Source organism: Sorex araneus, chromosome 5 (genome assembly GCF_027595985.1).
Source record: "Sorex araneus isolate mSorAra2 chromosome 5, mSorAra2.pri, whole genome shotgun sequence".
In the NCBI taxonomy this organism is placed as follows: Eukaryota; Metazoa; Chordata; class Mammalia; order Eulipotyphla; family Soricidae; genus Sorex; species Sorex araneus.
Genome location: NC_073306.1, coordinates 139,445,121 through 139,461,395, shown reverse-complemented (window position 1 = coordinate 139,461,395; position 16,275 = coordinate 139,445,121). Strand labels below are relative to the sequence as shown.

General features: G+C 66.3%; 1 protein-coding gene across 1 annotated transcript in view; it reads right to left on the bottom strand.

Annotated features, from left to right (window-relative positions):
• CDH4 (cadherin 4) overlaps window positions 1-15,070 on the bottom strand; it is a 69,845-nt gene extending 54,775 nt beyond the window's left edge. The window contains exons 1-2 of the mRNA XM_055137383.1: window positions 14,948-15,070; window positions 13,863-13,974 (exon numbers count right to left, since the gene is read on the bottom strand). Coding sequence (XP_054993358.1) covers window positions 13,863-13,974; window positions 14,948-15,013 — 178 coding nt within the window. The 5' untranslated portion in view covers window positions 15,014-15,070. The remainder of the gene's footprint in view (window positions 1-13,862; window positions 13,975-14,947) is intronic.
• Between the last annotated feature and the right edge of the window lie 1,205 nt (window positions 15,071-16,275).

Sequence of the window (16,275 nt, the reverse complement as noted above, 5' to 3'; positions counted from 1 at the left end):
TCACATGGCCCCCACGGAGTTGTGGGCTCAGGTCCAAACATGCACATCTGGGGCCCCGCACGGAGCCCCCAGCTCTCAGGCACGGAGACCGGGTGGGCGTGTGCCCTCTGGGAGCCCAGACTCCGAGGGGAGCGGTGGGCCCACGGGGGGGGGGTAAGGGTTCCCGACAGTAAGTGGTGGGCCCACGGGGGTAAGGGTTCCAGACAGGAAGTGGTGGGCCCGCAGGGGTAAGGGTTCCCAACAGAAGTGGTGGGCCCACGGGGGATAAGGGTTCCAGACAGGAAATGGTGGGCCCAGGCGGGGTAAGGGTTCCCGACAGGAAGTGGTGTGCCCACGGGGGATAAGGGTTCCCAACAGGAAGTGGTGTGCCCACAGGAGACAAGGGTTCCCAACAGGAAGTGGTGGGCCCACGGGAGGTAAGGGTTCCCGACAGGAAGTGGTGGGCCCACGGGGGATAAGGGTTCCCGGTAGGAAGTGGTGGGCCCACAGGAGACAAGGGTTCCCGGCAGGAAGTGGTGGGCCCATGGGGAGGGTAAGGGTTCCCGACAGGAAGTGGTGGGCCCACGGGGGGTAAGGGTTCCAGACAGGAAGTGGTGGGCCCGCAGGGGTAAGGGTTCCCAACAGAAGTGGTGGGCCCACGGGGGATAAGGGTTCCAGACAGGAAATGGTGGGCCCAGGCGGGGTAAGAGTTCCCGACAGGAAGTGGTGTGCCCACGGGGGATAAGGGTTCCCAACAGGAAGTGGTGTGCCCACGGGAGACAAGGGTTCCCAACAGGAAGTGGTGGGCCCACGGGAGGTAAGGGTTCCCGACAGGAAGTGGTGGGCCCACGGGGGATAAGGGTTCCCGACAGGAAGTGGTGGGCCCACAGGAGACAAGGGTTCCAGACAGGAAGTGGTGGGCCCACGGGAGATAAGGGTTTCCGACAGGAAGTGGTGGGCCCACAGGAGACAAGGGTTCCCGACAGGAAGTGGTGGGCCCACGGGGGTAAGGGTTCCCGGCAGGAAGTGGTGGGCCCAGGGGAGCCTAGGGTTCCCTGATGCCTACTCCCGCAGAACCATGGAGCACCCCTGATGTCTGGGAATGAAGGTCTGGGCAGGGTCTGAAGTTCCAGGCTTGGGGTCTGGGTCCGAGGTCTGGGACCCGTGGCTGAGGTCTTGAGTCTGGGGTCCGGATTCAGGGGCTCTTGTTCTTGGTCCAGGTTTGGGTCGGGGTTGGAGTCCGGGCTTCAGGGTCTGAGGTCTGGTCTGAAGTCCAGGGTTCAGGATCTGGAGCTCAGGGTCTGGGGTCCGGCTCTGGGTCTAGGGTCCGGGTTTGGGTTTGGATCTGGGTCTGGGTACTGGCTGTGAAGTTCTGGTCTGAATCTGGGTCCAGGTCCAAGGTCCAGATATGGGTCTGGGTCTGGGGTTCAGGTCTGGGCCGGGGCCCAGGGTCCGGGTCCTGCAGCTCTGGTCTGCAGCTGCTGTGTCCCCCCCTCCCCGCCCGGTCACTTGTGCATCCATCTCAGAAAGACCCTCTGCTGGGGTGTGGCCGCAGGGCAGCCTGGGGCCGAGTACCCGCCCAGCCTTGGCTGACGGGAGGTGTGCGGAGGGGAGTGTCCCGGCACCTGGGTCTAGGGTCTCAGGGGCGTGGAGGGTTTCACTGACAACCAGGGGGTGGGGCTGGGGCCGCCCTGGCCGGGCCGCCCCTGCAGAGCGCGCAGCTGTGACCCCCGGGGGAGGCAGCGCAACGGGAGCTGCTTGTAATTTCCAGCCCCTGGTTGTTAATGAAATCCCCAACATTCAGATTTTAATTGAAGCAGAGGGAGATTAAGAGGCTTATGGCAGCAGCTGGCACCGGGCGTCCGTCTGCGGCGGAGTTTTACGCTGTTCTAAATCACGGCTTCTGGATCCGTCCTAAGCAGTCCTTTATCTCCCGGAGGCAGGGCCGCGTCCCGGCTGCCTGCAGGACTTTGATGTGTAAAGTCTTAATAGTAGCTCTGATAACGTGGTGATCCAGACACATGATGTATATTCAATAAAGTTTTACGCTAATTAGAAAAAAAAGGTCGCGGCTCCGCATGACCTATTTGGGGATGAGGTTTTACTGCCTGAGAGTCCTCCTGGCGGTGCTCGAGCTGCCCGGGGTGGACGCGGGCCGGGCCGGCCAGAGGCAGGAGCCCCAGGAGGCCTGACCAGGCTGAGGCCTTCGGACGTGGCTGTGTCCCTAGGAGCAGAGAGCGTCACGCGCGTCCAGCGCCCCCCCCCCCCCGGCTGCTCCCCTCCCGGACAGGGCCGGGGCGAGGCCTGGGCAGTGCCCTCCGTGAGAGCCGGACGCCCGAAGGCGCACACAGCCCGGGGAGCTGCGGCCGCTCCAGGCTGGTTGTCCAAGGGGTGGGGCCTGAGGGGACGGCAGGAGGGCGTGGGGGGGCTGCGGGGGGGGGGGGACACGGGGTCAGGGGGGCAGCAGAGACCTGAGGGTGGGGCTGTCCATCCCCTGGTGTCCTCTGTCCCTCCGACGCCGGGGCAGTTCTGCCCAGCACACAGGGAGTCCGGGAGAGGTGCAGGAGGGTGAGGGGCTCGGGGGGGGGGGCTGGGCCGGCCCAGAAGGAGCAGTCAGGTCTGCCGACCTTGGCCCCAGGGGTGCCCTGAGGGTCTGGCCCGCGAGTCTGGAGTGACCACAGCCGCGACCGGGCCTGAAGGTTCCCTCCTCCCTCCCAGGGGCTCCGGGAGGTGAGTGAGCCCTGAGCAAGTGCTCCTGGGGGCAACAGACGAGCTCCTGAAATCTGCCTGCAAATGGGCAAACGGCTGCGCATGGCCCGCGCTGCCCTCTGTGGACGTGGTGTCCAGGGACCCTGGCCAGCGCAGCTGCCAGGAAGTGGGAAAAACGCTTCTCATGCTGCTGTGCCCAAGTGTGTCCGGGAGAAGCCGAGTCAGACCACTGTGCGCGTGGACACGCCCCGGGACACGCCCCCAGACACGCCCCTGGGACACGCCCCCGGGACAAGCCTCCCAAAGCTCCTGCCCACCGGGACACGCCCACCGGGACACGCAGCTCTCCTGGGACACGCCCTCCCCCTCACCCCCCCACGCCCCCCACAAAACTCCTGCCCACCGGGACACGCCCACCCAGGACACACCTGCTCCTGCCTCCACATGACACGCCTGCCTGTTCATTTAATAAATTTTTTTTTTTTTATTTTTTGGGGCTGGAGCAGTAGCACAGCGGGGAGGGCGTTTGCCTTGAACGCAGTTGACCAGGGCTCAATTCCCAGCATCCCATATGGTCCCCTGAGCACCGCCAGGAGTAATTCCTGAGTACAGAGCCAGGAGTGACCCCTGTGCATCGCCGGGTGTGACCCAAAAAAACAAAAAAAAAAAAATTTTTTTTAATTTTTAAATTTTAAAAATTTTACAAGTAGTTCACAATATTTGGTTACATTTAATACTCAAGCACCCATCCCACCACCATTACACCTTCCCAGCACCGTATCTGGGATGTGTCCATCCCAAACCCCAGTCCTTGTCCCAAAGCAGAACTGAAATTTTGTATTGTTATGAAAAAACGCTGAAAATGCTAAAAAAATCCATAGAGGAAAGAGTGTGAAGATTGTTCTATTTTGGCAGTGGCCATTAGGACCTTCTGTAAGAGATCACTAACATGTTGTTAGAGGTTAGCATGCCTGTTCATGCCTGCACAGGACATGCCTGCTCCCTGTCTGCATGGGAAACGCCTGCTCCCTGTTTGCACAGGACACGCCTGCTCTCTATCTGCACGGGACATGCCTGTTCATGCCTGCACAGGACACGCCTGCTCTCTATCTGCACGGGACATGCCTGTTCATGCCTGCACAGGACACGCCTGCTCCCTGTTTGCACGGGAAACGCCTGTCCCCACCCGCACGCAGAGCATGTGGCAGCTCAGGCACGTGACCCAGGAGGTTCTAGTCGTGACACGCGGCTCAGCAGCTGGTCTGGTGGACAAGTGGGGGCCCAGGACAGCTTCTGTCAGCCCCAGTTCTAGCCGGCCCACAGCACGGACACGGCAGGCTGCCGCCAGGGCAGGTGTCTCTCTCCGACTCCCAGCCCCAGGGGCGGGGGTGTCAGGGAGCCCGGGAGCCCCGAGCATGGACGCTGTCCCCAGTGTGAGCGGGTCCAGCACCACGGACCCCACGCCTCTGGGACCACGGTGGCTGGCGCCAGGCTGGCAGGGCCGCCCCCAGGGCCGGGGCCCAGCTTCTGTATCATCTAACAGGTGCCCGAAGCGTCGTGACACGGTCAGTGCCGGCTCTGAGAGGGGCCTGGCCACACCCGCAGGAGGCAGGATGGGAGAGCGGGCAGGGGCCACAGCCTGTCCACACACGCGCTGCCCCGGGGGCGTCTCTGCATCCACTGCTCCAGCCCAGGCCCTCAGGGATGTGTCCGTGGCCGCGGGGCTGCCAGTCTGGGTGGACTCTGCCTGTCGGGGGACCGTCCCTCCCCAGGCCTGGTGGACCACACGGGCCCGGCCCCCGGAAAGCAGGACACAGGACGCTCTCTCGGAACCACCGGCTCTTCCTGCGGCTCACGGTGCCTGGGGCAGCCTGCACGCCACACCTGCGCCAGGTCCCAGAGTTACAGAAACAACATACGACACCTTGCTGGCAGGACGGGGCAAGGAGGCTGCACACAGCTCTGCACCCGTGACCCAGCACACGCATGGGCTGGGCTCTGTCTCTGCACCCGTGACCCAGCACACGCAGGGGCTGGGCTCTGTCTCTGCACCCGTGACCCAGCACACGCAGGGGCTGGGCTCTGTCTCTGCACCCGTGACTCAGCACACATGTGAGCTGGGCTCAATTCTGTACCCATGACTCAGCACACGTGTGGACCAGGCTTAACTCTGCACCAATGGTTCAGCACATGCATGGGCCGGGCTCGATTCTGCACTCGTGACTCAGCACACACATGACCCGGGCCCTCCCCCCAGTACCTGGTGGTGCTCTCCAAAGGTGCCACCTGCACCCTCTCCTGGGCACAGGGGCCGGCCACAATGGGCACCCACCCTGTGGATTGGGTCGGTGCGGACGTGTGCGGCTGGGTTGGACATGCACGTTCCTTCCAGCCCACCACACCACACGTGTGTGCATGTGTCCCACTGCACACGGACACCACTCAGCACTGGCATGGCCTTCTGCTCACACACTCCACACCCATGCCACGAGCACGTGTGGACTCACGCCTTCATTCCTGCTTAGTGTCACTCACACACGTACACACAGGCACACACCTGCCTCAGCAATACACACGTGCACCTGTGCACACACCTTTATGCCTGCTTCAGTATAGCTCACACATATACACGTGTGTACACACCTTTCCCAGCAAGCACACCTGCCTCAGCACATAACTGCACACATACACATACCTGCCTCAGCACACACCTGTACACACACCTGCCCCAGCACACACACCTACTTCAGTATTGCTCACACATGTACACACCTGCCTCAGCATTGCTCACAAGTGCATATGTGCACATACCTGCCTCAGCAAAGCCCAGACATGCATGCACATGCACACACCGGACTCAGCATAGGCCCACACATGTACACCTGTGCACACACATGCCCCAGCAAGGCCCACACATGTACACCTGTGCACACACATGCCCCAGCAAGGCCCACACATGTACACCTGTGTACACACATGCCCCAGCAAGGCCTATACATGTGCACATGTACACACACATGCCCCAGCAAGGCCCACACATATGCACATGTGCACACACATGCCCCAGCAAGGCCCACACATGTGCACATGTGCACGCACATGTCCCAGCACATGAGGGGTTCCCATCTTCTATTTCTGGCTCTCACTGGTGCCGCTGTGCGCCCGGCTCAGGCTCTTGCCGGCGGCCAGCAGCCTCCACGGCCCGAGGCACAGCCTCGGCTCCCACCGACCTGGCTGACGGCTGACGGGGCCCTGCGGTCTCCAGGGACAGTGTCCCTCCTCTGGCCCTACCGTAACGCAGGCTCTGCGGGGCGGGGAGGCCGGCCAGCCTGCTGCCCCCAGCCTAGGGTGGCCACGCCAGGGCATCAGCCCCCGGCCCAAGGGCCCTGGACCCCACCCCGAGGCCTCTGTCCTCCTGACACGCCGCCACGTGGAGCCTCTGTCTCGTGGGCGTCGGGCAAGCTCAGGGGTTGGAGACACCCCCAGGGGCTGAGAGCCGGGCCCCTCGCAGCTCCCCTGCCGCCCCCAGGCCCCTCCCGCACTCTGCTCCGACCGGCTCCCCCAGTCACGTGTCCCCGCAGGGAACAGGAGTCGGGCTGGGCTCTGCCCTGGCGGCCGGCTCAGTCCCTCTCTCACACACACTCACACTCGTGTCCTCACATGCACCGAGAACACTTACTCAGGGGCTCATGCTCAGGCGCTCACTCAGGTGCTCATACTCAGGTGCTCACTCAGGTGCTCACACTCAGGTGCTCACACTCAGGTGCTCACTCAGCTGCTCACACTCAGGTGCTCACTCAGCTGCTCACACTCAGGTGCTCACACTCAGGTGCTCACACTCAGGTGCTCACTCAGGTGCTCACACTCATGCGCTCACATGCAGGTGCTCACCCAGATGCTCACGTGCTGGTGCTCACGCTCAGGTGCTCATGTGCAGGTGCTCACACTCAGGTGCTCACACTCAGGCGCTCACTCAGATTCTCACGTGCTGGTGCTCACGCTCAGGTGCTCATGAGTAGGTGCTCACGCTCAGGTGCTCATGCTCAGGTGCTCACTCAGGTACTCACACTTAGGCACTCATGCTCAGGTGCTCACACTCAAGTGCTCACTGAAGCACTCACACTCAGGCTCTCACTCAAGCGCTCATGCTCAGGTGCTCACACTCAAGTGCTCACTCAGGCACTCACACTCAGGTGCTCAGTCAGGTGCTCACATGCAGGTGCTCACACTCGCACTCATGCTCAGGCGCTCACACACTCAGATTCTCAGGCTCACACTCATTTGCACACTCAGATTCTCACACGCACACCGAGGTCCCCATACTCACACTCAGGTGCTCATGCTCACTCATGCGCAGGGCCCCTGCCGCAGGGCCTCACGCTGTGAGAGGCAGAGGTCAGCGCCCGCTGCTGTGCGGCAGGAAGGCGGGGGGAGAGGACTCAGTGGGCAGCGGGCACCGGCTCAGAGGCCCAACTGAGCCCAGCGCTGGGGCGAGCTCCGCGGGGGCTGGGCTGGTCACAGCGGGGAGGCCAGTGTGGGGCTGCAGGGGGGTGGGGGACCCACTGTGGGGCTGGACGGGGGGACCTCATTGGGGCAGGGGAGGGGACCCTGTGGGGCCGGCACTCCCGGCGTCTCCCAGGGGCTCCGGGGAAACAGGCTCACACGCTCACACGCCAAGGCCAGGTTGGGGGCCTGCCGCAGGCCCTGTCCAGCCCCAGGCCCACCCCCAGGCCCACCCCAGCTCCGCCTCCCTTTGGCACGTCCGCAGACACACCGGCCCGCGGTGATTGCTTCAGGACCAAGCGTCCAACTGCTGCTCCAGAAAGTAAAAATAGACTCAGCCTCCGAGGGAAGCGCCTCCAGCCGGTGCGCGTGGACGGTCATCTCCCAGCACGGGCCCAGCTCACCCACCCGCGCCCGTCCCGTCCTGGGGGAGCAGTGCCCAGCAGCCCCCGGCCCGCCCACGCCCCGCCCAGCCCGGAGAGATCACCGAGGGGCGGGGCAGGAAGGAGCCGCTGTGGTGCCCGGCACTGTCTCACCCCACGGGACGGACCCATCCGGGACCCTGTGGCCAGCAGGGCTGGCGCCACGTCCTCTGGGCCCACTCTGGTCAAGGAGGCCTGGAAAGGGCCCTCGGGCCGTGTCTGCATGGAAGCACCCGGGCAAGCCCCCCCCACCCCTGCCCACCGGGCTCCCCGCAGGCTTCCCCAGGGGCGGAGCAGGAGGGACTCTGCTGGGCGCCCGGCCCCTGGCCTCGCAGGAGAGCCCTGCTCAGAGGGACGAGGGAAGGGCAGGACCCCACCCGTGTCTGCGTGCTCCCCCCCACACCCCGCTGGGATCCTGACCTAAGGGCAGAGACGACCTCCGTCAGTGCAGGGGCCCCGGCACACATCCCAGCGCACCTGCAGACACACCTGCACATGGCACAGACACACCTGCAGACATGCCTGCACATGGCAGACACACCTGCAGACACACCTGCAGACACGCCTGCACATGGCAGACACACCTGCAGACACACCTGCAGACACACCTGCACATGGCACAGACACACCTGCAGACACACCTGCACATGGCACAGACACACCTGCAGACATGCCTGCACATGGCAGACATACCTGCAGACACACCTGCAGACACGCCTGCACATGGCACACACCTGCAGACACACCTGCAGACACGCCTGCACATGGCAGACACACCTGCAGACACACCTGCAGACACACCTGCAGACAGACACGCCTGCACACGGCACAGACACACCTGCAGACACGCCTGCACGCAGCCTTCGGGGACCCTCTCCCCGTGCAGCGCCACCCGCCTTTCATGCCCCAGGGTGTCTGGGGGAGCTGGGAGGTGCCAACCCTGCGTCCTCCGTGCCTCACTTATGGTCCTCATTTAGCAGGACTGTCGGGGACAATGAACCCCACCAGGCGTGGCCTTGCAGGGCCCCGAGACCTCCAACCTGGCGTGCAGAGCAGTGCCCGTGCCCCCATGCAGGAAGGATCCGGAAGCCGGCCTCGCCACGGGGAAAGGAGAGTTCTGATGGCACAGCTGGGTGCACCATCACCCAGAGGCCAACTCCTCTCAACTGCCTCTGTCTCGAGACGGAAGCCTCTCACGGGGTTCGGCCCAAGCTCACGGGGAGCCCAGGGGAGCCCAAGCTCATGGCTGAACCCTGAAAGTGGTATTGGAGGAGGAGCACCAACAGGGAAGGGAGCACCGAGGGGAAGGGGCACTATTCGGGGAGGGAGCATGGAGGGGAAGGAGCACTACTCGGGAAGGGAGCACCAACAGGGGAGGGAGCACTAATCGGGAAGGGAGCACTGATCGGGAAGGGAGCACTAGCTAACGCAAGGGAGCACTCACTCGGGCAGACACCTGGGTGCTCCTCCTGAACTCCCCACCGTCCTTCACCCAGCATAACCCAGTCAGCGCATGCTGGTTGATGGGCTGGCTCGGCCGGGAGGGGCTCTGCAGAAGCTCCCCCCACTGTCCGGTCCTGCTGAGAGCCTGTGCCCAAAGGTCTGTGGCCGCACAGAAGCCGGTGATGGCCGAGAAGGAAGGTGGTGCCCAGCCCGCACCTGCGGCTCAGACCTGGAGACAGTGCCCCCCTCCCCCGCTGTGCCTGGGAGACATGACCCTCAAAGGGAAAAGCTGGCAGGGACCCACGGCCACAGAGCAGCCGGGCTGGGGGGTGGGGGTGGGCCGGGCCCGGGGAGTGGGGGTGGGCTCTGCCGAGGCTCCAGCACGGGCTGACACGTGATGCTCCACTCACGACGCAGGGCCCTGGCCCCCTCTGGAAACACCCCCGTGACTCGCGGCCAGCTCAGAGCCCCTTGGTCCACTGAGGCCGAGGGCAGGGCGGGCCAGCGTGCTGGGTCCAGCCGCAGGGGCGGCTCCCGGGCAGCGCTGTGGGCTCCCTGGGCCCCATGTAGGCAGGCAGCCGGGGCGCCCGAGCAGGAAGGTGGCAGGGCTGGAGCCGTGTCCCCGGGAGTGGACTGGGGGGAACCAGCCGGGCCAGAGCCAGTGCCCGTGCCCCGCCCCCCAAGCCCTACGCCCGCCCCCCGTCCTGCTGTCCACGGGAGGCCGTGTGGACGCAGTCCAGCCCTGCCAGACTCGGGTCCCAATCCTCGCACCCGGGGAGGGGCCTCAACCTGCCAGGGGGGCAGTGGGGCCAGCTGAAACGGGGCTGCGGCCCCCACCCTGCCTGTGGCCCCTTGGGCACACAGAAGCCTGGGTGCCAGCACCCCATCGCCGGGCCCCCCGGGTGCCCCTGCCCTGTCCCTGGGGCCCAGACGTGCAGCACAGCCCACACGAGGGCCCAGAGGGGAGGGTCCTGGAGCCTGGGGTGCGGGGGGGTGCAGAAGGGAGGGCTGAGACCGGGCGGGGGCACAGGAGCGAGCCTGCTGTGGGGGTCCAGCCCCAGGGCTCGGAGAAAGCCGGCCCCACCCAGGGCTTGAGGTGCACACCTGGAGTGAGGTGCCCCCACCCCGGCCCTCCTGGACAGGGCGTCCCCCACCCCAGCCCTCCCTCGAGGGGGGTATCCAGAGCACCTGGGACCCCACGTGTCCACAGCCTAGCCCAGGCCCCGGGACCCTGCATGTCCAGGGGTCTTTGTGCCCCTCAGGTCCCCCTCACGCTGACAGCGAAGCAAGCCTGGGGCACCGAGGCTGGAGCCTCTGGTATCTGGGGGGTCTGCCTGGATGGTCCCCCAGGCCGGGAGGGGGCACCCTGGGGCGGAGCTGCTGACCACAGCTGGGCAGTCCAGGGCCAGGGCAGGGCAGACGGGCTCCTTAAACGGGAGGGCCGCGAGGGCAGGCCCACTGGGTGGGCACTGACCAGCGCAGGCTGCAGGCCAGGCAGGAAGGGGCAGCCGATTCCAACCCACCTCCACTGGCCAAAGCAGCCGGACTCCACGTGCTCGCCAGGAGCACTGCGCCCATCACGCGCCCGAGCCACCCGTGACTGAGGGCGCAGGGGCCAGGCACTGCCGCCGCCCAGCCCCTGGGCACCGAGCATCAGGGGCCATGCCGAGGCCGCTGCAGACATCATGGGACCCCAGAAGGCCAGCAGACAGTCACAGCCCCTGGGACCCCCCTCTCAGCCTCTCTTAGCCCCAACCCCAAGGAAAGGAGGGGAATGTCCACCACCAGGGCTGGCCGGGCACAGGGTGGGCATCACAGTGCTGGCACTGCCCTCCTCACGGCCGCTCAAGAGTACCTGTGGGGGGCAGCACCCACCACAGTGAGGTCTCACACACACACGTGCGTGCATACACACATATACACACGTACACATACATACACACACAGGCACACACGTGCACACACGCACACAAAGATACACAAGCATACATACACAGGCACACATGTATACACACGCACACACATGCGCACATACACAGGCACACACGTACACACACATACACATGTGCACATACACAGGCACACACACATACGCACATACACAGGCACATAAATGCTCACACGTGCATACAAACACGCACACATGTATACACTCACATGCACACCTACATGCACACACACCCGCCTCATGCACACATATACACATGTGTGCACATGCACACACGCACACATTCACACACATATGCACATGCACACACAAACACACATGCATGCACATATGCACACACAAATATACATGCACGAACGCACATACATGCACTTATGCTTGAGTGACCACAAGCTCCAGGAGTGGCCGCAGGTCAGCGGGGTGATGGCCAGGTCGGGCCACTCCCAACAGAGCCTGAAGGGCAGAAGCCTGGGGGCGCCGAGCCTGGCCGAGCACGGGTCCTCAGCAGCGCCCCCTCAGGGGTGGAGAGCAGCGACACCTGCCTTCGCCCGCACCCCTTCTCCCCTGCCCCATCCCACACAGCCCTGGGCCCAGTCCTCCTGCCCCACGTGCACCCTCTCCGGGCCAGGGTCCATGCTGAGACAAGGACCTGGAGTCCCTGGGGGCCACACTGAGGGTCCCGCAGCTCCTTCACAGACGGCAGGCGTGGGCTCAGAGGTCAGGGGTCAAGTGGGGGAGCTCCGCTGACCCAGAGGAGGTGAGGTGGCCCTGCGGGGCACGGGGACAGTGTCCAGGTCAGTGCGGGGACTGGAAATGGAGTCCCAGGAGCAAGAAGGAGGCTGAGGACTCTGGGCCAGCCCCGTCACGAGCTCCTTGCCCGGCACAGGGCAGCGTCCAGCCGTAGTGGCCAGACACTGCCCTGGGCCCCCTAGGAGGGCCCACACACATGAAGGGGCTCCGACCCAGACTCCGCAGCCGAGTCCCGGCAGGAGGAACGTGTCACGGGAGCTGGAGCCGCAAAGATTCTGCTCGGGGAAGCTGCAGTGTCCGGCAGGGCAGCCGAAGCCGCCCGGGCAAGGGTGCCCCGGGGACCAGCCGGGGGAAAAGGCCCCGAGGGGCTCTGTGATGGGGGGATGCGGCTGCCAAGCATCTCCTGACCGGGACACCCCGACTCTCGGGGACCCCACAGGTCAGGGCTGTGCCACTAGCACCCACCTGCTCGGCGTCCTACGGGTGCTTGGTGACACCCCCAGCACCCCAGGACTGTCCACATGTGTGCAAGGCCAGGATCCCTGGTGACACCACCAGGCCGGCAAGGCCTCAGCGGCGGCCACACTCCACACTGTACGCTCCCCTGTCTAGTGGGCGATCACGTCTGGCTGGCTCCTCTGCCCGGGTAGCGGGGAGACCCAGGGACAGGGACACTGCGAGCTGTGACAGCCGGTGGCAGGGTCTCTCCGTGAGTCTGGGGTAGGGCCCGGGAGCTGAGGGCCCCAGTGCCATGCTATCTGCTGCCCTATTGGGGAAAACTATTTTAAGCCTAATTAGCATGAAATTTCGAGAATGCAAATGCTTTCCATTTAGACATAAAACAAAATGCCACGACATTTCTCCCGTCCATTTATCACAAACAAGTTAATTACTGTGTAACAAATCTTTTCTCTGGAACCCGGGTGTTGGGGCTGCAGGGCGGGTCCCCTAGATGCAGGCTGGCGCTGGCTCTCCGTGCCAGGGACTCGCTCACGGGAGCCGTGAGCTGTGACTTCCCTGCACAGACCGACAGAGGCAGGGACACAGCCGGCGCCGCACCCTCCACGCCTGGCAGCTGGTGGGTCTCTGCAGCGGGCCCCGGCCGGAGCGTGGCACACGGGCTGAGCTGGTCCCACCAGTGTCCCTGAGTGTCACCTCGAGAGAGCTGGGCAGAGCCGGTGCCGAGGCCCCGGAGATGCCCACCTGCCAGGCTTCCCCTGCCCCCAAACCTGAACCCCTCCGGACGAGTGTGTCACAGCCCACCTGGGCACAGAGGCCATGGCGGTGACCATCAGTGGGCGTGGCCTCCCCAGCCACCAGGAGCAGGGCAGCTGGGAGCGGACAGCCCAGCCACCCAGCAGGCATGTGTGGCCAACACTGCAGCCTTCTGCCTCAGTCCCGAGCCCCGTGCTGGACGGTGGGAGACCAGCGCGTCCACGCACACAGGGCCCTGCCCGCCCCACGGGCGCCACGTCCCACTCACCCTCGCACACAGACCCACATGCCAAGGCCGGGGCGACTGGGGGGGGCAGGGTTCGTGAGAAGTGGAACCCCGCATCCCCAGGGAACACACAGAAGGCAGAGAAACCAGACTCGGCACAAAATTCTGCTCATGGTTTCATAACCAGGAGCAAGCGCGGCTGCTCAGCTGCCGGCCACAGGGACAGGCCCCCGGACAGGCAGGGGCAGTGAGCGTCGGGGTGGGCGGCTGGCCCAAAGCCCCGGTCTTGGAAGCTGGCAGCCGAGGCAAGGGAAACGCACATGGGCAGCACCCGTTAGAAACGGGGCCACGTCGTGCCCAGGGTCCTGTGCCTGGCCAGGCCACCTCGCCCGCTTGGCCGGCTCCCGGCACCATGTGCGGACCCCCCAACCCCCGGCACCCCCAGCTGCCTGCACAGACATCCTGGACGCCAAGCCGCTATCTGCTTCTTACCCGGGTGATGTTCATGCAAATTCTGGCTGTTGCCGGGAAACATGCACCAAATGAAAGGGGCGGGAGCCCTCTCCGCGGTGGGCGCCCGCCGTGGGGGGTCTCACGCCTGCCCCCCACCCCACCCAGCCCCGCCACAGGAAGCAGAGCTGGGCCAGCCCTCCAGGCTCCGCCCTACCTTTGAGCAGCTTCTCTCCTTCCAGAAGGCTGGGGGAGATGAAGGCCGTGTAATCCTCTGCCGAGAAGCCCGTCCTGCAGGTGCCCTCCGCGGTGAGACCCCCGGGACGCGCCTGGCAGAAAAGGAGGAGCTAAGAGCCCCGCAGAAAGGCCGAGGGGCCGGCACCCCAACCGCGCGGGAAGGGAAACGCGGCGGGGGGGGGTGGGGGGGACGAGCAGCCTCTGGGGACCTCAAGTTGGGGGGCGGGCACTTGGCACGGAAGCCCGGGCACGGAGGGAGGGCCGGGGCAGCAGCCGGGGGCTCCGGCACTGAAGCCCCCGGAGGGCATCCACCTGTTCGTCACACACGTGGTCCCCGAGGCCCGGGCCCGGCAGGGTGCAGCGGGCGGGGCAGAGAGGAGGCGGCGGCAGGGGGAGGCTGGGGCTCCTGGGGCGCTGCGCCCTGGCCGGTCCCCTCCCCGACGCGCGGCTCCAGGCGAGCGCGGGGCGCACCTGGGCGGGGGCGCGGGGCCGGGCGGAGCACCGGGTGGAGCACCGGGAGGAGCACGGGCGGGAGCACTGGGCGGGAGCACCGGGAGGAGCACGAGGTGGGGGGCCGGCGCAGCCCGCACGGCCCCGCGCCTTCTCCCCCGGGCGCCGGAGCAGACCGCCCGCGCCTGCCGGCTCCCGCCCCGCGCGCGGCCCCCGGAGAGCTCCGAGGGGCGCGGGCAGCCGGGCTCGGCCGCCAAAGTTTCCGCCCGCCCCGAGCCGAGCGCGGCGGGTGCCCCGCGCCCCTCGCCGGGTCCGGCGGGAGACCCCGGCCCCGACAGCGGGTCCCCGCGCCCCCGCGCGATCCGCGCCCGCTGACGCCGGAGCCGGGGCTCGCTCCGGGGGCCCCCGGCCCGCGCCCCCGGCCCCGCACGCCCCGGCCCGCGCCCCCCAAACAGCGCCCCCCGGACAGCGCCCCCGGCCCGCGCCCCCCAAACAGCGCCCCCCGGACAGCGCCCCCGGCCCGCGCCCCCCGCCCCGCGGCCGCGCGCCCCCGGACAGTGACCCCCGCCGCGCCCTGCGGGGCGCCCCCCCGCCCCCGCGGGCGCCGCCGCTTACCCCGAGCGCGCCCAGCAGCGCGAGCAGCACGAGCGGCGCCCGCCCCGCGCCCGAGCCCGCGCGCATCTTCCCGCAGCCGCAGCGCCCGCCGCCGCCGCCGTCCCGCGCGCAACTGCAGGTGCCGCCGCCCGGCCCCGCCCCCGGCCCGCCCCGCGCGCAGCCGCCGCGGCCTTAAAGGCGCCGCGCCCGCCGCCCGCGCCGCCCGCGCCCGCCCCGGCCGCGCCCACACCCGGTGGCTCGGCCCGCCGCCCCGCCGCCCCTCCGCCCGGCAGCCCGGGCCGGGGTCTCTCGGGGCGCCCTCGGGGCTCCCTGCAGAGACCGCGGAGTCCACTGGCCGGGCGGGGGGCGCCGTGCCTCCTGCTCCCGGCGCCCCCGTGGGCGGGTCCGCGGCGCCGGCCCGTTCCGAACTGGGGGCCCTCGCGGGACCGGCCACTGCAAAGGGGACCCGCTCAATGTTTCGGAACGTTTTGGGTGTTTTTTTCCCGCCCCCCTGCCTGGAAGATCGAAAGAAAAGTGATTTTGTTTGCTTAGATATTTCAAATTTTCTTTGTCTTGGCTCTGAGGTCTGTGCCCAGAATACGTTAGTTCTGCCTTGAGCAGAGGGACGGAAAGTTCAGCGCGGCCTCCGCCCGGGCTGCCCCGTCCGGCCTGGGGCCACCCCCTCTTCCCATGCCCAGCCTGGGCGGGGAACTCAAGGGACCTGCCCCTCCACCTGCCCACCCCCCTCGCCCCCGGCCCAACGTGGACAGAGGGTCAGGTCGGCCTTCCTGGGGTCACTGAGCTTTCCTGGACAAACCACCCCAAACCCACGTGGAGTTCGTCCTCCGGACCCTGAGCTCATGGCCCAAACTGTGCCCTCACACCCGGCTGTGCTGGCGGATCCCTTCTGGTGGGGTCCACCTACACGCAGGACGAGCACCCCCAGTGTCCCGCCCAGCACTCAGGGTCTTGGCTCCGAGACTGCGCCTGGGCTGAGCATGACACCAGGGCACTGTCCTGTAATGCCCACACCCTGCTCCCTGAGCAGTGCTCTCCCTGTCCATCCGTGTGTCCCTATCCCTCAGTGCTTGTTTCCGGGTGTATCTGCTGGGCCCCGCTCCTCTGGAAGGGCAGAGAGATGGTGCTGGCTCTCCCCTGCTCCCTGGGGCCGGCAGCCCCTCCACTTGGTGCCCGGGCTCCGCCTCTCTCCCTGCAGGGAGCGAGGGGTCCAGCCTGGGACCTGTGTGTCCACCGCTGTAGCTGTAGCGCTTCACAGCCTGGGGGTCCGTGGGGCCGCGCGGTGGCCAGAGCAGGCCGGGGACAGACAGCCTTGTTCTCGGGCTGTGCAA